Genomic DNA, 25,953 nt, shown 5'->3' on the forward strand with positions numbered 1-25,953 from the left:
CTTAAAACGATACCACTAAAATTTATTCTAGGTTACATATCACCTGATCCTACAAAAAACGTTACCACCTAGGCGTCAAGCCCAGTAATCCGTAGTTCAAGGAAAAATATTAAAATTGCCGACGACGTTACAGACGCTTTGGAATATCGCTAAACCCAAGAAATCTGCTAGAGAAGGTTGTGATTTCACTAATGCTTTAACATACTGTGCGAATATTCGCTGTTTCCGGGACTTAGCAGCAATGTTTCCTCCAAGTTGGGCACGTGCGCAAATGCGCAGTGCTGACACGATCTGTGCGCACAGAAAATCTAAGTTGCACACAAAAATCCGAAATAGTGACATTTTTTATAGTCTTGACGCACGATTATCCAAGGGTCTGCGCATAAAGTTGGTGAGTGTGCCCGGACTCGTCAAAAATTAGAGGGAACTCTGCTTAGCAGCAAGGACAACATTACCTGACAAATTTTGAAGCTAAAGTTGTCCGATTCAACCGTGACCAGAAGAGTAGCACGCCGACATTTTATCGCATGTTCTGAAACACGTTGCCGCGTATACTACTTTAGCCTAGCATTGGACGAATCCACCGACTTCACAGACATTGCATGGCTAATTTTCTTGGTGCATTTTATCAGAGTGGACATATTTGCAGAAGGAATGCTGGCATGGCAAACGTGGGGAGGTGGCCAGCGAAAAACATCAACTTGACAAAGTTGACTTCTGTAACTAGTGGTGGAGGGCTCCAGCTATGGAAGGAAAAGACATGGGTTAATTGCGTTTGCTCTGAAATGACCCCGAAACGCCAGACTTCTTCTCATTTCACTGATAGCTCAAAGTGATAATGGCCTCTGTTGTAACAAAAAAGTGCGTGTGTTGTGACGCACAAGGCCTAAACGGCGATAAGCGTCACAGTAATACCGTGTGTAATAATAATAATAATAATAAGGTACATATACCGACTTGGAAATGAATGCAATGCACTCTAAATGAAATGATTTACTTGCGACGCCAGAAGATGCATATTCTCACAAAAAACAGCGATTGAAAACATACGATCGCTGTCCAAGTGACCATTAATGCTTTGAAATGCATAAAAATGGACTATACACGCACGTATACGACTAATAAATAGGCTCTAGTAGCCTACATTTGATAAAAGCTCACAAATGCATGGTAATAGTGTTTTGCGGCCCGCAGCGTCTTTTGCGGGCAAAATGCGGCCCGTTGTACATGCGAAGTTGAGAACCCCTGCTATAGATGATCTCTGCACGCCTAAGTAGTAATCAGCATATTTTGGAATCTGTGATAGCGGGCCCTAATTGTAAAATTTAGCGCGATTACTAGGCAGTTTCCTTTTGTCAGTGCTCAATGCTCATTGCTCATGCATTTTTTACAAGAAAACGCCACGCGCGACCCAGGATGCATTTAGCTCAATGCACATTATACCATTCTATATTCCCCTTTCGTTAACTTGCAATTGAAAGCTATCTGCATGTTCATTGTTAAATAAGTCATTGCGTCACATTTTCCAATAGGGACATATTTAGTTTCATCAATGAACAGACACGGTGCAAAAGGCCTCATGATTTATATGTACCATACATTCAGTCCTTTCCTAGTTTTTCATTGCCGGGTGGATTATAATTTGTCATATTCTAATATTGGTTGTTCAGATCACTCATGATTTCTAACAATTGGTTGAGTGGTGAAGGCTGCGATCCAAACGTGTCAGAAACCCTTTTGAATTGTTACCATAACTATTGTGACCTGTGTGGATGCCGGTAACTTTGCACGCATAGTGAATCGAATATTGAGAATAGATATTGCAGAAGCACTCGGTTTTGTATCGGGTAAATTTGGTCTCCAACATCGTTTTCAATTCGGATTTAGATCTTGCTGTTTGATGGCGCAGTGTGGATACTGCATGTTTTGCGTAAAACTGGAGCGTTTTACATGGTTAATTCCAGTCTATAAATATGAATTCATGGCAATGCCAATATTGCCAAAAATAAAATCTGAAAAATGCCAAAAATAAGCTATTTTTGGTATTTTTGGCATTTGCCAAAAATAACACGGCCTGGCTTGAGCATGCACCACTTCCATGCTATTCCGATAATGCTGAGCGCCAAGCGGGGAGGTCATGGATACCGATGTCGGCGATGTCTTTGATCTGACCCGGCCGGGGATCGAACCCACGACCTATAACGCCATCTTGGTCTTGTAGGACGATTGCGGAATGCGGAGGTTCTATGATACCATGAGATAATTTCCAGTTATATTACCGACATAATGCAGCGAGAGATGTAAAGTTGGTGATATGTAAGTATTTCGATCGAAGGTGATTAGGGGATGTTTTATCGTAATTCGAAAATTTATCCGACCGAGATTGCAGGCTCGATGACTCGTATATATCTTGCATGCAGCCTTAGGTGCTGAGTGGTTAATACTGTGGTGTGTGGGCATTGCGAGAATATCGATGCGTCCAAACCCCCGCTTCAACTTACGGGACATAAGATTAGAAAACAAAAACCAACTGCCCAGCTCATCTAATTTACTTTCAACAGAGAAATATAACAAATCAAGGATCACGGCTGCTTCTAAAAACACAGTCTCTAATTTTCGACAGCCTGATGTTGGGCGATGCCTAACATTGCGTTTTCAAAACTTCTATTGGCAATAATTATGGGCGACCATCGGCAGGAATATGTTTTGAAGGTGTGGATGCGACATAAACAATAAACCTGCACTAGTCGAAGCTATTTATTCGGATACAAACGCTGTCAACACTTCCCTGGTCGCGCGGGCGGTTGATATATCGTTTTGGAATTACCGTCGCTGAACGAGTTACGAGTTAATCGACATGTTTACGGCTAGTGCAAAAACAATACGACTTATGCCCTAGGACACGACACCGGTAATTAGAATGTATATTTCCCATCCCCGACACGTCTCCGAGGGTATATTTAGTGGCTATACCCACCGTATTCTAAGATTTTACTCTACAGCCAACTATACAGGAATGCACTGCAGTACTGTTTGCGACGTTTCCAGCCGGGAAACCGGGTGAAAGTTTATAACAGCTATTCAGAATTGACGGGAAGCAAGAGCCTGCTTCTTTCAACGATAATATTAGTGTTGTTGACATTGTTTGTTGATTGTTTTCAGTTGCATAGCAGTCAACCGTCGATGCTAGTATCATGGCGATACGGTTACTAATAGCTGCTGCGTTCCTAAGTGCTTGTGTTGGCGCGTTGCGTTACGACAAAGATGCTCTCTATTACATGAAAGAAACTATAAGAAGTGCGAATTACAATAAGGCAATAGAGATGTCAGCATTACCTCACAACGTGTTTTTCCGCAGGCCTATTTTGTCAGATAAAGGAAGAGTCCAGGGAACCGTGCTTTTCCGGTAACGTGACGGAAGAGAAATGTACCAAGCACCCGGGGTGTTGTATCGCGCTAAACGATGATGTAAGACTACTAAAAATTGATGACACTAGATTTCTTACATTATAATATTCCATATTATCATAGGACACTGTGAGTTGCTACAAAATGAGATCGAAAAAATCTGTGATCATGGAAATCGAGAAAAATGAATTTTACGCCGATTTGTTTATGAACGAAAATAACACGCGTAAATCGGCTGATGGATATATGGGTTATTATATTGATTGCTACTATGGGAATTACTATGGCGATGGATGCGACGACAGTGAGTGTGACTTTAAAGTCAGATTTCCTTACTATGTAATATTCATCTGTGAACAACCTGGCAGTGTGCAACTGGTACGGCTGGGGAGAATGGAGTGGATGCCAAGGCTCGTGTGGCGTTGCGATCAAAAAGAAGTTTCGCCGATGTCGCGGTTGTGCACCAGGAGAGGGCAATTGCATAGGAAACACCGAGATACATACCCGTTGCTCCAATCCAGTTGGAGAGATCTGCGGCTACTGGGGTGGGTGGACAGGCTTTGGGCCGTGCAGCGTTACATGCGGAGTTGGCGTTCGTCAGAACAGAAGAATATGCATTGGCGGTGAGGTTGGTCAAGCAGGTACAACGCTATTTCATTGCTAACTAATAACACTAAATTTGTTACTATATTCCTTCCTATTGGCAGGATGCATCGGAGAAACAACCATGACGGAATCCTGCAACGCTGGCGCAGGCAGATATTATGCATGGGGGCAGTGGACAGCCTGTCCAGTGTCTTGCGGTGGAGGTCTCAGAACAAGAACTCAGGTTTGATTAATGCTAACTTTATTTAATGCCTCGCGGCCTGCCGTTTCGGTAGTTGTAAGAATTATTCTCGTATTACTACAAACACGTTCTTGACTATCAAATTATCCCAATAGTTTGGGTATCGAAACAGTGATAAACCTACACCACTGACTCATGAATATCAATATCAGCGGACCCCTTACTAGTTGTTACAATGCGACATACCCTGATCCAGTGGTTCTTGGCCTTTTCTCTCCCAGCGCCACCCTTTCGGAAATTTTCATGGTTTAGCATCCTCCATATTTTACGGACGGTACTAGAGACGATGGGAGGTCCAAGTACGGTCCATTTTATCGGGTTTGGACTTGACTATTGAAAATATTTCGCGCTTGTATCGCGCCCGATGACCACTCGACTAATTAATTATATCAATTTTATAACTAATGTTGTGTACGGGCTAATACCTATCGGGTTTGAGGCCAATCTACACGCGCCGATTCGGTGACGCTGTATTTTGCAGCTCTCGAGAACAAGGATATTTAGTTAATCATTCTGGTCAAAATCGTGTTCACTGTACAAATGGCTCTCAAAAGTGGTATAGAACCACGCTTCCAGATTTCGGGACTCGGTGTGCTGCAATATGTAGGCTAATACCTAGTTCAAAACATTTTTTTCCGGGAAAACCCTGTCTAGTGCGATCGCGCTGTGTTAAGGGAGATTTTGCTACCGAAACATACGCGCATGAAGCGTAAAAACACATCTTAGATGAAATATACGTGGAAACATTAAATAATTGATAAATAAATAATGAATGATGAATGTTGTTTGGAATGAATGAATAAATGAATTTTTCAACCAGATCTCAAGGATATATGTTTCCCCATGACAACTACTACAGTACTACACCTTCTGTAGGCCTACCGTTACACCATTTTTCTTCGGAGCCGCCATAACGCCCCAGCGTCACCTGAGAGTGTTTCCACCCCATTTGAAATCCAAATCGCCCCCAGGGGGAGCTGGCGCCATGGTCAAGAACCACTGCCCTAATCTACAAGCTAAGCACCTACAAACTTAATATGCCTCATAGATACCCGTTATACGCAAGTTCAGTCATGTGCTGAATATATTCCCTTATACTTCAAAACATTACGCTTCAATGACGGAATTCTGAACAATCTACATTCCAGGCCCATTCATGTGGCGAAGCCGACAACGTGGACAGCGAAAGTTGCAATATGAATGCTTGTTGTGGCAAACTTCTCTGGTCACAATGGAGTGCATGCAGTTCAACATGTAACATGGTAATATAGCAAAATTTCAGAAGTAGCATGTTCTGTTTCGATTTCACCAATACGTTTAACAGGGTACGCAGTATAGATCAAGAAAAGATATATGCCCGCACATTGGAGATGAGACCGAATCGAGAAGATGTGACGCCGGACCGGGAAATTTCGGAGCTTGGACGGAATGGGGCTCTTGCTCACAAACGTGCGCTGGCGGATATCAAACGAGACGGAAAAGTCATTCTTGTGGGTTGCCTGACGTACAAGAATCGCGACAGTGCGGTAATGCCGGCTCGTATAACCCCTGGTACCATTCAGTTACAGCCCACCACCATGTAACGCAATTGCAAATTCCTTCTCGGATATTTCAGGTCTGACTGGAGTGTCTGCTCCCGAACCTGTTACGGTGGAACGAAAACCAGAACTAGATCTCACACATGCGGGAGACCGTCGGAAATGGAAACCGCGAGATGCGGCGATTCTGGATCGTACTATCCGTGGCAGTCTTGGTCGTCGTGTTCGTCGTCTTGTCCCGGTGGTGAAATGGTGCGATACAGATATCACCAATGTTCCGACCAACGGGATGCCGAGAAAGAGGCGTGCGGACAAGCCAGCGGGTACGGCGAATGGGGACATTGGTCTTCGTGCAGCCAAACGTGTGCGGGAGGATTCCGAAGCAGAGTCAAGCATGAACTTTGCACCAATCAACAACAAGTAAGCTGGGAATGTTATTGAACAGCCTTTACTATATGCCCGGTACGTTGTGATCAAACCAACATCCAATTGGCTGTAGTTGTTGCCAGCTGCCTTTGGTCAGTAACGGAGTAGCCTACTATATTTTCGAAGTAGGCTACTCAAATATGCGTTGCCTACTTGCAATACTTCCGATAGTGATTATGATTTTAGTCTATTTCTACTTCTACTTGAGTACAACGATGACTGCTTTGAACACTTCTGGCCAGATTCCATTATTGTAGTCAGGAGGACTAAAGACGGGGGCTTGGATACTGTGACATCTGGTTTATTGTTTACGTTGTTTGTGATATTCATGGTGTTTGTCGACTACTATAGTCATTTACACCAGGCCAATTTTCTTCATTTTTTATTCCGTAGCTACCGACTTGTTAGTACGACCCACTTCGAAGCGTTTTATAAGAGACCGCGCTTACACGGATAACATGGCGAGGAGGAGCCTAGATATCCTCCAACACTCGGTCAGAGTAGAATCCGCAACTCTTGGTGTTGCAGCTTTGGATTGTACCACTACGCTATCTCGCCACACTATTGGTTACGTCGTAATGGATTTGTGACGTCAAATTTTTGTGTTCGGTTGTCATTAATCAATTTGATCGTGATCGATTGATCGCATTGTTCAATATCATTTTTAGCACTGAAATTTATGTCGGCCAACTTCCGCATTACATTGTCATTTTCTTGTCGTCCATTAGGAAGTTATTATCGTGTAAGCGCGACTGCGTGTGCGTGTGCGTACTATACGAACTTCAACTACCAGGACTGATGTACTGTATCTTTTTACAGAAAGATTCTGAATCCTGTGGAGGTTCAGGCTCGTGGGGCGAATATTCGGACTGGAGTACATGTGATAAATCATGTGGCACCGGTGCCAGATACAGAAGCCGCGTGCACTCATGCCGTAAGCTCTTGATGTTGTGTTGCGTTGTTAGGTTGCTAATTATGATCATCACCCTTTAGCGAATACGCTTACTTATTATAACGGCGATGTCTCCTTTAACACGGACCGACAGTCCTCTCCTTGCAACACACACGCCTGCTGCGAGTACTACACTTGGACAGCATGGTCATCTTGCTCCACAACATGCGGGACTGGAACAAAGGAAAGGCATCAGAGAAATTCGTGCCCGTCAAGGCCAGTGAACACGGAAGTCACGGTAGGTGACTTTTTTTCATTAAACCCGTATGCCAAAACATTGAATGGCAATATATAGACAGTTCTGTGAAGGTAAACCGTCATATCAGAATTTCATTCTTCATACTTCTTCGTTTCCTTTATTATTCTTTTAACAATTCAAATAGACCTGGTTTTTCACACATAGTCGGTCAGGTTTGCAGCCTGCAAGTACGTCAGGCATATAGTGAGCATGAACATGACCATTTAAATTCATTCATAAATATCGAACCATATATACCTCTGTGCCACGGGCATTAATGTGTTCATTAGCGAATAACCTTCAAAATGTGGTTATGTCTGCGCCCAAGCACGTTAATTTTATTTAAGTATTGCAATGTCGGTGACGGATTCTACGGACCATGGGGTAGCTGGGGTATGTGCTCCAGGTCGTGTCCTGGTGGTACGAGAATGCGCATCCGAGAACACGATTGTGGAAAAGCACCGGAATCACAAACGGAATTTTGTGGCATTGATCCAGGATTTGGAGCCTGGGGTCCGTGGGGCGACTGCTCGGTGACTTGCGGTGGTGGGCACCGGATGAGAACTAGGACCCACATATGCGAGCTAAAAGATCCGGAAACTGAAACAAGGTCAGTGATATTTAGAGATCACGGTTTCTGGACCATGATCCGGTCAGGTTTGATGAAATTCGATTGCGAATTCAATCCGGATTTTGCTTGCTACTCTACGTCGAGTATTCGGGTCTGAAAATGTTCCGTTTACGTTTAAAAGTCAACAGACCAGGTCCCTAATCATTCCTGGTATTAAAATTTCCTATTGCCAAGGTGGGTTGCAATGTGCGTATACGTACTGACCACAAGTTTATTAAAAACCTTCCAATGCGGTAAGCAAAAAATAGCAGTTTCCTAAAAACAACTTTGAGGATCGCTGTCCAACGAAAACATCAAATTAGTAATGATACATAGCTTATATATGCAGTGGTTGTCAGTAACGAAGTACTTTAAATTTTTTGAAGTACTCAAGTAGATTTTGCCCACTTCCGCTACTTACTCAAGAGGTTATGTTTTTCGAATACTTCTACTTCTACTTGAAAAGTCTGTAAGCAAAACTAACTATAGGCCTACATACTTTTTTTCAGTTCTGATTTTGAAAAGTAGAAAGCAGTTTTGTATTATTTCAATGAGGAAGCGCGTTAAATAGCCCATGTATCATCGTAACTCAAATGTCTTTCCAATATTCCACATATTTGCATTCACCATCATAATCATAATGCGTTAGTTTTGAAGATACTGATTGTAATTTAGAAGTGTCCATCTCCGGTTAACTGCTGAAAGTACGCGAGTCCTTGACTGAATGTTCTTTTGTAAACTACTTAATTTAATTCCTTCATTCTGTAATTCAAATTGAAGTTATTTTGACATGTCTTGGAAATTGCTAGTTCTACTTGAAGTCAAGTAGATATTCACACGATAATTCAACTTTGATTTGATCAGCAACTATACATTGACCTCATTTACATTTGCTTAGTTAATATGTGTAGCCTGGTTCGACGTAATCGCTTTATTTCAACAGCCCGTGTAATACTCATTTGGGGGACTACGTGCCTGGGGACTGGGGTGCTTGCTCGTCCACATGTCCCGGGGGAGAAAAGGTCCGAGTATTTGCTCACACGTGCGGCGGAGACCAGCTCTCGGAAGTGGCGGAATGCGGAAACCCGGGTACCTACGGGGAGTGGTCTCAATGGTCGCAATGCAGCGGAACTTGCTTTGGCGAACAAGTAATCTCGAATCGCAGTGACGTTCTATTGGCCTTTGTCCTGACAGTATTTTTACATATACTAGACGAGAACTAAAATGCACACTTGCGGCTTGACTCCAATCACCGAACGCAGACAATGCGGCGTGGGTGGACAATGGGGCGATTACACCACCTGGTCGGCTTGTAGCGCAACATGCTACGGCGGAGAGCGGCTTCGTTACCGGTACCACTCGTGCCCGACGCCGGGACAAGAAGTACAGCAAGATACAGAGATTTGCGGCACTCTTCCGAGCTATGACATGTGGAGTTTGTGGAGCTCGTGTTCGGTTACTTGCGGGACTGGCGTCCAGACAAGGACAAGAACGGGAATATGCGGAAACAAAAACGAAGTCGAGGTAAATCGACACAATCTAGAAGCAGGCGTGGGGAAAATATTGCGAGCCGCGTTTCGAATAATGCAAAAGAACAGCTCGCATAATGATTTGATGAAATTTGAACAGTGTCCAATTCATCAAATCTCCATTCGGTCAACCAGGGCAGGAGTATTTGCGCGGTTTGCATAGTCGTACCCTAGCAGCAACTTTCAATCTCATAGCTTACTGCGTATCAGAATAGCTAATACACAATAGTCCTTGCAAAAATAAAAAGTTGAATAATTGTTCTTTTATAGAGCAATCAATTATATATATTGAAGAGCTTCTTGAAGGCACAGAGCTTCAGCATACAATTGAATAGTATATTCATATTGAAATGAACCGAATATTTTCGGCTGACGATTACCCCTGACGAGTGTCAGTTGAAAATATTCGGGTTCATTTCAATGTGAATATACTTTATTACTTGAAAATGGTGTAATCGTAGCAATCGATTACGATTACATACCGCGATTAACCCAAGCCTGTCTAGGAGTGCTACAAAACACTTCAATTTGTCAGATTTACTCATTCTCTCCACCGTAAATAGCAAATGTCGTGCGGCATGAAAGAATGTTGTACATTGCTATCGTGGTCGGAATGGTCTGCGTGCAGCGTCACGTGCTTCTATGGACTGCAAGAAAGGACAAGGCCGTCAACGTGCTCGAACGGCGCCCCGGTAGCGAAGGAATTGATGAATTGTACAAACGGAGGTAATGCGATCTCGTAGATTACATAAACCCTTCGAGGTTATAGTGTTGACAGTTTGCATTTACACTACACTACACCACAACACAACAGTCTAAGTACATGGGTCGTGGTTTAATAGGAGCTATAAGTATTATATCATAAGGAGCTATAAGTATTACATCATAAAGGCCGATCAATAGCGTACGTGTATGGTATGAATAAACACTAAAATTCTACACTTGAATTTTGTAAAGCAGAAAGTCGTTTTGATATATTCTTGCATCCCTGTTATGTGTAAAATTGTAATGCCAATTAGCGAAAGAGCCCCTGTATCACCGTAATTGAATATATTTCCAACAATTGCACCGATATTTAGTGTAATTGGTCATTTTAGATTAATCACGAAGCACTCCTTTGCCACCTTTGAATAGATTCTAAAAGTATACGAGCCATCGATCAATTCTACTCTTTGAAGCTACACTACTTGACTACTTTTCAGAGATTCACCTTTTTCTTCCACTTGAAGCTGTTGTTGCATGTCTTTGAAATGTCTACTTCTACTTGTAATTGAGTAGTAATTTACGGCGTTACTTCTTCTCCCACTCGAGTAGCATTGCGGACTACTTTGACCACGTCACCTGTCCATTTGAGATATAGAACGTTGGATGTGGGGATGCTGGTTAAATGTATGATAAGATCGTTTCTCCTTATCAAGTAGAAAAAGTCTAAAAGCCTAAAAAGCGAACATAATTTTGTTGAAAGTTTGTAGAATAGTTTGAAATCAATTTTTACCAGATGGCTGATCAGTAGGGTTGTCTAAAATTTGGACAATCTCGAAAACACTCCTTTGTAATGTCTCATTCTATATAGATTATATATTGATAAAAAAAAGCAATAAGCCTACAAGAAGCTCACAGAAAAGTAGTTTCGATTTCGGGCAAATCGTTTGAAGGTAGCTGCCGAATTAAGAGTGGGCGACTGGTCAGCCTTCCGGTTAATCGAGTTTCTATCAAAAATACCATGATTACATCTCGTGGACAAACACACCCTGGTTTCATAATTTTCTATCTGTGGTCTCAGACGGATTTTACGAAAACTGGACTCCATGGACCACCTGTCCGGGCGTGTGCAATGTCCGCGCCATTCGCACCAGACGTAGATCACACACCTGCCTGGTCGGGGAAGACGTTCAGACGGAAGACTGTCCGATGCTCACCTGCGCCAAATGGTCCATGTGGGGAACGTGGTCGCAATGCTCGCAATCGTGCTTCGAGGGATTTCGATCCAGATCGCGTAGTTGCATCGCGGGTTCGAGCGGGATGTCGGATTGCGAGGGCGACCCGGGCCAGCAAGAAGCGTGTTTGTCTTCGAGCGGATTTTGGATGGAATGGAGCATGTGGTCGTCATGCTCCGTACGTATTATCAGAGTTGAAATTTGGATTACTAAATATCACCGAATGTGGTCACACTAGTCAGCTTACTACTCAAGTAGAAGTAGACGTAACGCCGTATATTTCCACTCTATCACTAGTAGAAGTAGAGATTTCCAAGACATGCCAAAACTACTTCAAGTGGACGTAGAAAAGGTATGAAAAGAATTGAAGTAATTGGTCCCAATTTTGTCGATAATTCACATACATTTAGCAGCTAATCAGAGTTGGCTACTATGTGTATGTTGTCTATGCTCGCTACATAACGAAAATTACTAATGACACTGCAAACGGATGGAATTTTTCAAAATATAAGAAGTTACCGCAGTTCTTGCGGTAATGTGACCTGTAAAAGTGATACAGATGCAAACTTGACCCAAATTCACTTTTCAAAATCAACATTGTAAAACGTAAGGGGTTTGCCTAAGAACTGTCCAACTAGAAGTGCTAAAAAACAAAACCACCCGACTAAACAGTGCAAGTAGACAAAATCTACTTCCGTAAGCCTAAAATGTAGAAGTACTTCGTTACTGACCAACTGCGGTTGAATACGAAAATCGAGATCTAGAAATGAAAATCCCCGTTCGCGTAATCTACAAATTTGAACGCTGCAATATTACAGGCCACGTGTAACGGCGGGATCATGAAAAGAACGAGAAAAAACACCTGCTTGCCCGAAGTGACGGAAACGAGCCACTGCAACGCGGATCCAGGTAGACAGCAGTCTGACTCGAGTCGTGATTTTTTGGTGCCTCGACTTGACTCGATTCATTTTTTCAAATGCGTAAAATGACTCGAGTCGACTCGAGTCAATTTTTGTATTGACTCGACTTGCACTCGAGTCATTGTGCATGACTCGAACCAAGTCATATTACTCGAGACTGGGACGACCAAAACAGGTATTTCCTTGTAACTTCAAAGAATCGTAAAGTTACCATATTATTGGTATTTCATCTATCAGTCCTGATACTTGGAAAATAGTGGCAGAAACTGTCGAGACCGAGGAAAATTACTCTATTATGAATGAGAGCCATTCTATATCACTTGAGAAGAGTTAAAAAAGTGTGTTGAACCAGATTGAACTGAAAATTGAAAGTAAAAGTAATGACTTGAACTCGGAATCGAGTTAAAACACTATGACTCGGACTCAACCCTCTACTAGCTGACTTGGACTCGGACCTGACTCTGCGGTGAATTGAAAATGACTCGAGTCAGAACTATAAAACTGAGATTGACTTGTGACTCGGAACCTTGTGACTTGGTTACAAACCTGCGATATACCATATATATTTCCGACGCCCGACGATTGTCTGCTTTCAGGAAAGTATCTCTTGTGGAGCGCGTGGACGCCCTGTTCCGTCACTTGCGGCGGGGGAATCCGGAAGCGCATGAGAGCGCATACGTGCGGCAAGCCCGAGGAACATCAAACCGAGGATTGCAACACTGATCCCGGACGATACGGGCAATGGTCGGCCTGGAGCGTCTGCAGCGCTACTTGCGCGGGCGGGAACAGAACGAGGGTGATTACAATTAGTCGCGATATGCATTATTCGCTGTTGGAATGAGTGCTGATAGACTCGAGTCACCTTTTTCATATGACTTGACTTGACTCGAGTCACTTTGCTAAAATGACTTGACTTGACTTAACTCGGCGTATCAGAAATGGGGATTGACTCGTGGTTCGGAGAAAATTTTACAAGTCAATTTCAAGTCATCAAGTAATCGATGTCGATAAAAATCACTGTCTCTTGCATATGTTAGGATTATTCGCAAAATGCTGGGGTAACCCGTGAGAGCGACCAATCATTCAATGATCGTACTTTTACTGCGCCTTCATTGTTCTCTCACAAATCAATTGACCGCAAACGATGTGATCGAAGCTTACACCATACCAGGGATATCTAGATATCCCTGCACCATACGTTGTCGTAAACTAGTATAGTAAAGTAATTTAATAGCAAAATGTCTATTTTTGTTCTCTATTCTTACCTTGACCAAACCTGTTGTTTTATTGAAATTGAATTCGAATATAGTTGATATAGTCCTAAACCATTGGCGCAGGCTTGAATTGCCTCATATCAATTTGTAGATGGATAATGTATTGCATCTTATCAATTCGTTTCTCTATTTTGGCTGGTAACTATAAACCGAGGCTATGCAATTACTTACGTAGAGCAATTCTACGTATATGTGAGTGATAGGCCTACAGCACCTTCTTGCGAGTATATTTAACTCTATATTCGTTCATCGGTTCAAAATCAATGACCACTCAATCTGTATTTCAGACAGCTAGCAAAATGCTATGACGTAATCATGCCTCATACCTGGAAAAGGCAATTTGACTTGAATTTTGACTTGACACTTGACTTGACTTGACTCGAGTCAACTCCAAAATCGAGTGACTTGACTTGACTCGAGTCACCTTCGAAAATTAATTCACTTGACTTCACTCGAGTAAATATGTGCAATGACTCGAAATGACTCGTAACTCCGTTTTAATCCGTTTATCCGTTTTAACCATTTTTGTTTGGTTCGCAGATGCGATCACACACTTGCGGGCTTCCAGTTGAAGTCAACTCGGAAGTATGTAACACACACTCCGGCGAATACCTATCTTGGTCCCAGTGGAGCTCTTGCTCGCTGACGTGTGGAATCGGAACCAAACAGAGAAGTCGTACACATAACTGCGGCCTTCCGATGCAGAGAGAAGATGCGGTGAGATGAAAATGATATCATTTTTGTGTGAGACCAATATCATTTGAACAATCAGACGGAGAAAGCTTCCTTGAACTCATCGCCTGGCCGATAATGAATGACAGAGATGAATATTCATACCGTGAACATATGAAAACCCGAAACCCTCTAAGGGGCAATCGTCGGCAAGGTTTCATTTATTCTCAGTATGAATATATTATTTTATTGAAACCTATATGAAAGTTCAGTGCGCAATAACGCCTTTTTAAAGATTAAATTATTATCCCGAACCTATAAACAGACCTCTCATATTCTGCAAATCTACTCGAAATAGTTTTGGAATGTCTTGGAAACCGCTACGACTACTTGTATTTGAGCAAAAAATTTCTGGTACTTCTACTAAATCGATGCTGACTATATATACATATTTGATCGTCTTTCCTTACAAATTTCAGGACTGCAATGAAAAGGTGTGCCCTTACTGGTCTGGCTGGACAGCATGGAGCGAATGCAGCGCTACTTGTAACGCAGGGATAAATTCCAGAACGCGAGAATGTCAGGGTGGTGTAGCTGGCGTTTCGGAGGGCTGCAGGGGCTCAACGTTCGAAACGGCTAACTGCGATGCAGGCCCCGGAGAGTGGTTGGCCTGGGGAGAATTCAGTGCCTGTTCCGCCACCTGCAACGGCGGCTATATGACAAGGCAAGCGTGTATATTTACGCTCGATGGAATCTTTTTAATAACCTTTATATTTTCTGCCAGAAAGCGCACTCATTCATGCACCGACAGGGAAGATATAGACAGACAGGCTTGTAACACAGATCCCGGCTTTTGGGAAGTGTGGTCCGAGTGGTCAACTTGCTCGAGAACTTGCGGGGAAGGGACTCAAACTAGATTCAGGTCCCACACTTGCGGATTGCCCGAGCACAAAGCTCAAAACTGCATTATGACCGAAGGTATGCTTGAGTGCGATGGTGCCAACGAAACGCATCGAATTATTGTGTGCACACGGTGTCATCAGGTCACTATCTACAATGGAGTGAGTGGAGCGAATGCGATCAACCTTGTAACGGCGGGACTAGGAATAGAACCAGAACTCACAATTGCGGAGTATTTGAACACTTGTTTGAAAGCGAGCGTTGTAACACGAAAATGTGCGCTTATTGGGGCGGATGGTCCAATTTCGACGAATGCACATTGAGCTGCGGTCCCGATGCTACCAAAGTAAGTGTTACCAGCAGGGCTGGACAATAGAGTACCTGAATGATTCTGTTCCTAATAGAGTGTTCGAGTATCACACATTGTGACGTCAAACGCGTATGGATGACGTGAAAAGTTCAGATATGTAGCTTTTATAAGACTATAAAGGAATGATGACAATGATGACAATTATAAACATCAACGATAATTTGGGGATTTTTTCGACATTATACCTATATATGACATTACCATAGTGATTTTTTTAATCTTAAAACGGAATATATTGACCTAAAAATCAAAATTTAGACAGTTTGTGACCTTAAAAAACGTAATTTTGACTAAATTTTAAACTCAAGTATGTACATTAGGTGTTTTTGCACATAATGTTAGAATTGTACTACTTATATTCATTTCTGACATTGCGGTACGTTGAGCATAACACCATGTCAACGTCAACGTATTTGTTTCATTTGACCGTTTACGATTCACAATGAGCAGACAATGGGCCGTGTACGACGGTATAGGCATGTGAAGTGGGCTACATGCTGCAAAATGTCAAATGATAAGATCACCGACAGTGCAATCATCTACCATACAAACGAAATGCAGGTTGCAAAGACATTTTGACTTTGTAAACAATTTTGGTAATAATTTTACCTAACGCTGCAATTTTGACAAAATTCTGACTTATTTTGACATGTCAAAAAAATTTCGCCCTATAGTCATTACACTTTGTGACACTGTTATGGGTTAATCACGACTTCGCAGAAATATCATTTACAGTAATGTGTGTAGCCAGTGGTGGCTTTTGGGGTGGGTGAGGTGGGCGGTCGCTCGGGCCCCCCCCCTGGTCGAAGGGGCCCCCTATTTGGATTTTGCACTTTTTTCAAGGAGAATGACGAATAAACATGGAAATCCGTGTACCAAGCAAGAAAATGATTCCGTACAGATGTGTCAATCATCATCAAATCACTGCATTTGTTAGAAAAGTCCGTATCCCGATAATCGTCACGTCTCTGCATGCGGTAGAATTACTTAGTTTTGATGTAGTCTATCCTTGCACACATGCAAAACAGACATGGCCGAATCCAGGACCCGGCAAACCTTTTGCGGCGGTGAAAGATAGATAATAATACCCGATGCGGAAGGGGGGTGTGGGGGGCGTAGCCCCCCAGAAGTTACCGATAGATACTTATAGGGCCCCCCCGGTAAGTCTCGCCCAGGGCCCCCCCGTTCGTAGGGCCACCACTGTGTGTAGCTTTGTACTACAACATGTTTTGGGTGCTGTGGTACGACCTGTTGGGGTTTCAAGGCTTCCGCATTGAGCAAAAAAGATCAAAAATATAATTATCGTTGAAAGGTTCGTACAATTTCAATATTCGGTACTCTCACTACGAGACTCGAATCATTACAACAAATACTCGATTCGGATTTGAGTACTCGCATGATTGTGCTTAGCTCGAGTAGTAGGACAGATTAAAATTGGAAATTATGCGATTTGTTGTTATGTTGTAGACAAGGCGTCGCGAATGCATCGGCGGCATGACCGGAGAAGGGTATTGCTACGGCAGCGATGTGGAAGTGATTGCCTGTGAAAACGGTAATCAATTTGTAGATCTGTTAACGGGGCTTTCGAATTTTCACGCCGTTCGAATTATAACCAGTCGATTGTTGCGATTGGGGTTGGAGCGGATGGAGTAACTGCTGCATAACCTCGACCCTCCAGAAGATTCAAAAGCGCATGCGTGGAAACGGCTGCGGTCAGCCGATGGATGAGGAGACGACCGTGTGCGCCGAAGGACAGCCTACGTCGATTTTATGGTAAAGCTTTGAAACTCTATGCATCCACGGGTGATATCACTAGCACAATGCCTAACTCATTCTCGGCTATTACAAAAGTTAGGAGCTCAGACAGACGCTTAATATCATGCGCCGAGCATATCCGAATTTAAGCATTGGAAACCCTGAATACTACACCAAAATCAACTTGCATATAGTACCATAAATAATCGTAAATTGGTAGGCTTGATACATTCGAAAAATCATAGGGTTCACTTGTTGATGTGAAATTGACTTCATAAACGCACAGTCATAGACGTAGTCAGGGGGCGAAAGGCACCTTAGCCTCGCGAAATTTACGACTATCACGATATCACGTTTTCACCACGTCAAAATGTGTCTGTCAATGTTTAAAAAAAATTCACCATCCCCGCTGCAATCTTAACGAAAACATGTTTGTATTGACACCCGTGTACCACCCGTGACATACGAGTGTGAACAATCATACATACACCCGTGGTTTACCTCAGACTTACGTCACGGTATGAATCAAACTCAACATTGTATCCAAATGATGCGCATGACGTAGAAAGGTATGCACGGAGTATTCAGAGCTGCAACATAATTCTTAATTAGGTTCTGTTTTTGTGTACCTACCTTTTGGGCGTGAATGCACTCTTTTCGGTACATTCACAAACCCTAATCCTGAATTCTAATAATAAGTGTTCAAAGAGTCAAGATCATTATAAAAAAAAGCTGAAAAAGTCGACATCCCACGGTCATCGTCTTGTGCACGGGCAGAAGGATATTAGGCCTATATTCAAGTCGAAATACAAACAATTTTTACTGAATCAATCAATCAAAAAGGAGTTCATGTACGACCTAAAAATAGTACATTGAACGCTCTCTCATTTGAAATTTCATGCTGGTGACGTCATATTTTGTGATACGATTGTTGATATACAATGTTCTTTCCAATTCCCTACTAGTTGCTGACGATTACCCCTGACGAGTGTCAGCCGAAAATATTCGGGTTCATTTCAATATGAATATACTATTCAATTGAATCAACTAGCTATCCCTCGTTTACCACACCACAACCTGACATATCGATCTTGCCTTCCGACCAGGGTTCCATTTAGAACAAAAATCAATTTAAACTAACATGTTTTTATTGTTTTTGTTTTTTACCCTTGATGTCACGAATCTTTAATTGTGACGTGACTGTGGATTATCATTGGCAATTGAAAATATAAGGTAAATATGGCTCATTCATACGAAAAGGGCTTCCGACTACTACCACAAACAAACTAAAAATATTTTGAACAGAACTACATCGTTATGCAGCATTTTTACTGTTGACGATAATTATCATCAGAACAATAATTCCGTACCAATGATCTATATCCCCAATACATGCTACAGCTGTTGAACCGACGACGATTTCGAGGGTTCCAGTCGCTCCATATTGTATACGTCGACTATATAGGTTGTAATTCGTCCGTAGGCTCATACTACATGTTTTCGAAAATATTTACACGATTATGGCATAATTTATACAACGTTTGAAAAACAGGCATTTGTTTAAAACACTGTTTATAACATGTTTTAAACAAAGTCTTTTAAAACATCATTTGTTTTAAATGCAATCCTACTTCCAACACATGCCACCTCTTTTAGTCACTTGTCCTTTTATACTATGTATGCCTCCTTTTCTACATCGCCTAGGCCAGATGGGTGTCTGATTTCGAAGACTACTCCAAGTCGTTTCGACACCTTCTAATCCTTTCATTGTGTCGCATTCTTGTGGTGTATTGGAATGATGAAATCGTGTGTACGACTTTTATGTAGGCCTACGTTGAAGAGATGGACGACCACGATGCCGTTCTCTTGTTATCTGTAACGATATTTTTCAGTTCAAATGAGAGAGCTGTATGGAGCAACGAAGGAAAACAAGCAAGCACACTACATCACACCATCGACTAGCAATTTACCCTGCCTTTTTCAGTACAATTAATTTATTGCATTTGCTAACGCACAGAAGATTTTTCATTGCCTGATTCCCGATTAATAAACTTTTGTATGCATTTTATTGTGGGTTTGTGTCACATCAGAATTTGCCTACAACAGCTATAGATACAGCCTATGGGCAATTACGATGTCGTCTGTATTGCCCTTCAATTTGCAAAAAAAGCAGTTGCGGAACGGTCGCTGCGAATTACACGGATTTGAATACGCTACGTCAGGGTCATGCATTCTGAGGCCCGCTAAGAAGTTCTAATTTCGAATAATGCGTGCACAGCTAAATTGGTTTCCTATAATTAGCTAGGTCTATTAGGATACGTTTGATCTCTGTAATAAGCCCAAGTACGGTACGGCACTTTGCATTATTCGTATGAGAATAAAACAAATTGGTTCTACTGAATATTCCTTACTTGAATGAATTGTATCCACGTAAGCGAATTTGATAATACCTAGGGCAAGTTTTTGCATCTTTTGCAACTTTTTTTACAGCTTCCGACAGCTCCCTAGATACTCAGAAGCTATGTACTATGATGTTTTAAGCTTTTTGGAGGGATTTTATAGTGGAACTTTTCTCCATTTTTCATGCCAATTTCTACTGTAACTTTTATTAATATTGCGTTAAAATCAGAGGTGGTCAGTAACGAAGTACTTCTACTTTTTGAAGTACTTGAAGTAGATTTTGCCTACTCACACTACTTTTCAACTAGTTATGATTTTAGACTACTTCTACTTCTACTTGACAGTTTTGTAGGGAAAAATAAGATTAGAATATCTGCTTACTTACTTACTTGTGAACCACCACTCCTACTTCTACTTGAGTAGAAATTCCGGCGTTACTTCTACTTCTACTTGAGTAGCGATGGTGACTACTTTGACCACTTCTGGTAAAAAAGGAAAGGAGTGATTTAAAAACATGCTATAAAGTATTTGTAGTATGGTTCTATTCTCTTTGATTTGCAAAACAAATAGCTATATAGTGGGTTAGCTATGCATCTCACTGTAATCTATGACACAATGGCTTGCAAGCAAGAACTTCAACTACCGTTGCCAAGCACGACCGTGCCCGAACAATATGTAAATAGTTCGATTTATTAACTCTGTTGTTTAAATTTGAAATAGTTTCCCATTTCATGAGCGCCCTGGCAAGACCGTCGAAAATTACATTTTCACTGAGTACCCTTTTTCACGCCATTCATCGCTTTTCTTAAAGTGACCGAGTGTGAGTTTTCCTGTCATGCTTAGGGTCAAGTTTGCAGACCTAGGGGGTTCGGGGTGTGTTATTTGATTTGTTTTAGGGAAAGGGTTATAGCTATGCTGTTTGGCTGTTGGGGGGAATTATCCCCACATCGCGTAATTTTCTTGCTATGTGCCGGAGAAAAATGTAATTTTTGGTGGTTTCGCCAGACCGTGCGTTAAATGACAATAATTAAGTAACAAATTTGACAGCTCTGCGGGAATTAGGTTATACAACGGAACCTTTCGAGCATCTCATACCCAAATAATTCAATAAAAATTGTAAATGCAACCTTGTACTGCACCTTTTGTTAAAATTAAATGCAACTTTCTCGCGATTTTAGTGCAACAGAAACTTGTCCTAATAAAAACGCTACAATTCATCCCGTGATTGCGATTCCTATTTTGATTGATCAACGTCATTTCCTCAATGATTGCTATGCGATTTGATGAATAACATCGATATAATCATAGTTTGCATGTGAATAGTAGGCCTATACTAGGCCTACGATACGACTCTATAAAACTACAGGCTTTCGCTCGAGGCACTGAGGGAACGTATGAATATCTGATTTTGTCACGCACTGCTATCGCACCATAATAAATGATCTCGGTAAGCTCAAATGTGTATTGCTTGTTAACAAAAAGGTGCGCAATCAGGGTATAGCCTACGATAATTTTATCGTACCATGCCTGTATGGTAAGAAATCGTACCGTATATACCAGGGGCGGGCAACTTCTCGAGTCGGCGGGCCGGATATAGGAAAATTAAGTACTTGGCGGGCCGGATTGCTGAATCGATACAATATTCGCCCATTTATCCACATTCCACATATACAAGGAATAAATCGCATTTAATGAATACATTTTAACGACAGTAATGTCACTTCAAAGCCATTTCTCGCCAATAATAACGAAGACAATGTGGCTTTGAGAATAGCATTGTCATACAGGCGCCGCCATGTCTGCTTCTATCTGATCAATCAACACACGATGCAATCCTCAATTAAGATTTCAAGGAGTTCGATAACCCCGGTACCCCTAATTTACCAACACATATATTCGTTAGGGTTGAGTAGGTGGCGAGATAGCATCGTTGTTCAACTGTGTGGCATGAGAAATCTAGATAATGAATTCATGCGGTCCGCGACCTCTACGAAATTTGAAAAGTGGCCCGCGACCCGTTTTGAGTTGGCGATCCCTGGTATAAGCAGTGTTTTCGTCTTTCAAAAGCCTAGAAGTGTGCCGTGCTACAAGTCGGCGGTTACAGAATGAAAAATAAGAAATATCAGCCTGGTGTAATTGACCATTGTAGTCGACAAACACCATGATTACCACAAACGACATTAGGGTTGAGTACATCCCAAATGCCGATAATGCAAGTCTTCTCGCTTCGACGAACTTACGCGTAAGCTCCACTCTAGCACCCTGCGCATATACGTTTATAATAACATGCACTATGCAGTCACTAAAATTTGACGTTGTAAGCAAGTAGTGGGAAATCTCGACGGACTAGGGCGCGGGCCACATTATCATGTAAAAAGGAAAACTGTCCACGAGCCGGACAAAATCCCTTCGCGGGCCGGATCCGGCCCGCGGGCCGTATGTTGCCCACCCCTGGTATATACGAAGGTACAGTGAAAACTTTCGTGATATGAATGTATAGTGCCGCTTTCAATTTTCTGTCAAGATGTTCACAATTTCTCCAGGATTCCAAAATCAGGTGAAACTAACTCAACCTAATATTAATAATCGTTAAGTTATATTTTTCATCTGAACAAGTCACACACAATGTACGATGCGATAAGACACAAACACAATGCGATGAAATGAACAGATGGGACAATGTCGAACGAAACAGTTGCGAACCTTTTAATCTAGCATCCACCTCGGCCTAGAATGGCTGATGTCACAGTTCTTTTCGATGTTGATCTTTTTGCAGCCACGGCGATTTCTACTAGTTCTTTCCATTCCTTGTGAGTGATTTCTTTCGTAGAGCCTTTTTCTAGGCTTTTTTGTCGCCGTAAGAACGGCGACGGCGGGCGAAGAGGAGCCCAGATATACCTCCGACGGGAATCGAACCGCGCCGCCAGATTAGTGGGCGCTTATCGTCACCACTACGCTATGTCCCCGCCCACGCGCCACGATCAACCTGTTTTCGTAGTCCTGGGTTGTTAAATCCAATTGTACGCGATAATCGACCTTTTAATCGATGCAACTTTATAATCTCCACCCGGGGCCTACGATAACTTATCGTAGGCCCCGCTCCACCCTAAATTTAAGCATGTTCCACTGAATAAATTACCTGCTTGCCTGAGGCGTCACATTAGCGAGTCATGATTTTGATGAGGCGAGTGCTGACAGACTTGCCTTTTCTTGCTAGCCCATTTCAAATGGTTACTTGTTCGAACGGCCCCGTCCCCAACTAATATATTGCGTGCCACTGTCAGACATGCTTTTTTGTCATTATTCGCAGGTCAACCGGAGCAAATTTTTATCTTATTCTCACGGTAACGTAATCTCGTTTACAAATGATGACAGTACAGAACGATGGTCTGCGGAAGATACCGCGATAACGATAAATCAGTGGTTCTCAACCTTTTTGACCTCGCGGCACCCTTTGGAAATGGAAAATGGTTCGTGGCACACCATCACAGTGGTTCTGTACTTTTTTGGCTAACGGCATCTGCAAACTGCCATAATACTTATTAGCACCCAGTAGTAACGCTGACTAAAGTAAACACTTCCTTTCTTTAGAAATAAACTTCTCCATTTGATTATTTCTATAAGAAAACTTTTGTGCGTATAGGCGCGTGCCTCATATAGCTTACTTAGCCGTGATAGAAAGTCGTCGTTTTCTTCGGGCCAGAATATCGCTCCTTCGTGATTACAACAAACAGGACGGGCTGCCCTTGGATACTATTTCATAAGATTTGTTAACAATAAGTTTCCCCATTGCCGCATTGTGTCGAAGAGGTCAAGCACGATCTCTGATGACGAATACGGAGGCGAAGAGGTGTAGGGTATACCAGGCTAGAGGCTATACAATGTATTACCACACAGATCGTATATCATGCGTGAGGATACGATAGCCATACCTCGATAGTTCTAATGGCAGTCACCCGCAGTTTAATTATACTTCCAACAAACCAAGATTATAACCTCAGCGGCCAAGATGTTTGCTGACTGATATACTTTGATCTACCTTACTTCACGATTTTCGTATTCGTCGACAATGACACAACGTTGTGGTAGTGCTATAAGCCAACGATGGGATCAAGTCACTCACTACCTTCGAGTCCCGAGTCATCTCGAGTCATTGCACATTTTGAATCGAGTCAAGTCAAGTCAATCGATTTTCGAAGGTGACTCGAGTCAAGTCAAGTCACTCGTTTTTTAAGGTGACTCGAGTCAAGTCAAGTCAGGTCACAAGTCAAGTCACGATTCAAGTCAAATTGGATTTTCGAATTATGAGTGAGGATGCAAAGTCATTACATTTTTCTAACTGGGTTAAAGACAGATTAATTGGTCATTTATGTTGAATCAAATAACAAATATAAAGTTAAATGTTCAGTGCATGCAAAAAGGCGTTGTATCGTCACGCACAATGAGAACCGCTAATAACATACGTGAGTAACTGCTGCGTATAGCTACATGCTACAGTCTGTTATTATCATCTAAAATAGAGGATCTAATACGAAGCCTCGAGAAGTCGAAACAAATTGATATGGTACAGTGGCCTGCACTACCCAACACATCCGCGAGAATATAAACGCATTAACTATGTTCGTTCGATTTAAATTATACAAGATGGTTGGTAAAGCTGAGCACTACGTAATGTAAGCACTGAGCCGTCTCAGAAAAAAAGATACGTTGCGATTAGATTTTCTATTACTACTACGACAACGGAAGCTGTGATCTTTTCGTTTGCGGTCAATTTACTATCAGTGAATTACTGGTTGCCCTCACAAGAGACATTTTCGTATCGTGAACAATCCGAACATATACATAAAGATAGGCTGATTTATTCGACATCGTTTACTTTATGACTTGAAATTGACTCGTAAATTTTGCTCCGAGTCACGAGTCAATTGACATTTTAGAAGCGCCGATTCAAGTCAAGTCAAGTCATACAAAAAAGTTGACTCGAGTCATCCCAACACTGCTACAAGCCTATATTTTAACGGAAGTGCGGGTACGATAATCGCAATGTAGATTGCAATGTTTGTAATTCAAATATGTTAACGCGAACATCAATTCCAAAGGAGTTCATTGCTCGCTGGTAATTGGGGACACAATTAGGATTAGAAAACTGCATTGTCATACAGGAGCCGCCATGTCTGCTCTTCTCTACGATCAATCAACGTATCGCGCAAAACTGAATTTAGCCTTCAAGTCACGCTATATATCCGGTAAAGCGAATTCGAGGGGGTTATTGATTGCGGGCATGACGTCAATTTTGATTGGTCAAATGTACAAACTTTACATCAAGTTCGATTTAGATTATTGATCGTTTGCTATAGACTAGAATTATTTTGTGCATAATTTTAAAATTCCGAAGAAATCGCTCGCGGCACACTTGCGTGACGTAAATGGCACACTAGTGTGCCGCGGCACCCCGGTTGAGAACCACTGCGATAAATAGTAGCCTATTCCCCGATCATGTCGCGCTCACGATCGCGGTAGTTGCGTTCTGCTGCACACTGGGACACCGAGTCGTAACGTAGGCCTATCTGTTCTGTACCAGCTTAATGATTTCATAACACTTTGGTTCTTGCTTATTACTTATTGAAGAACACATCAAGATACTTCCTACACATGTGCGTACTGACAGCATTTTGCTGATGCTCCGAATTTTGATACACCATAATGCCACTAAGATATTCTCAAATTCGAAAACTCTGTTTATTCTTTCAACTCGAGACGCAGATGCACAATATACAGTACCCAATATACAAAGAATATAAACAAGAAGGTGTCTAGTCGTTGAAACGCCCTGACATAGTCCATCAATCAGATATTTTTATAATTTATAGGCCTACTCTTCTTGGCCGACCGGTACTTTCATAATGTCAAGCATGTCAGTGGCATTAGCGGGCTAGCGGTCATGTTCTCTGTTATTCATCTTGTATTGTGAACATATTGTAATTTAATTATTAAGTATATGTTCATTTCGTTCATCCATCTTCAAGTTATCAACTTGAGGTTGAATCATTCTTTTTCTGGGCTTGTTGGATATCATACAGCGCACTGAGTCAATCCCGCACAGCCTTCACCATGTAACCCAAGATAAATTACGCATCTGGTACTCGAGAATGTTAAATTAGGAAGTTGAACGATCAC

General features: G+C 42.0%; 1 protein-coding gene and 1 long non-coding RNA gene across 2 annotated transcripts in view; both read left to right on the forward strand.

The window, feature by feature from the left end:
- The window catches only part of LOC145439153 (uncharacterized), a 110,717-nt gene that overhangs the window by 516 nt on the left and 84,248 nt on the right, over positions 1-25,953 (forward strand). The gene's annotated exons all lie outside the window — the stretch shown is intronic.
- Positions 3,131-19,444, forward strand: LOC145439126 (uncharacterized). Its single transcript, XM_080316604.1, has 24 exons — positions 3,131-3,297; positions 3,359-3,468; positions 3,532-3,712; positions 3,777-4,049; positions 4,116-4,237; positions 5,404-5,517; positions 5,580-5,806; positions 5,871-6,213; positions 7,039-7,153; positions 7,213-7,409; positions 7,757-8,019; positions 8,963-9,167; positions 9,232-9,543; positions 10,112-10,274; positions 11,332-11,663; positions 12,304-12,394; positions 13,002-13,201; positions 14,220-14,396; positions 14,831-15,075; positions 15,136-15,329; positions 15,395-15,597; positions 17,089-17,173; positions 17,238-17,394; positions 19,269-19,444. Exons 1-24 carry the CDS (start codon positions 3,195-3,197, stop codon positions 19,336-19,338), a joined length of 4,482 nt encoding a protein of 1,493 aa, XP_080172730.1. The 5' UTR covers positions 3,131-3,194; the 3' UTR covers positions 19,339-19,444.

The sequence above is a fragment of the Botryllus schlosseri genome, chromosome 5 (assembly GCF_051294905.1).
Source record: "Botryllus schlosseri isolate E-star chromosome 5, Bs_hap1, whole genome shotgun sequence".
Classification (NCBI taxonomy): domain Eukaryota; kingdom Metazoa; phylum Chordata; class Ascidiacea; order Stolidobranchia; family Styelidae; genus Botryllus; species Botryllus schlosseri.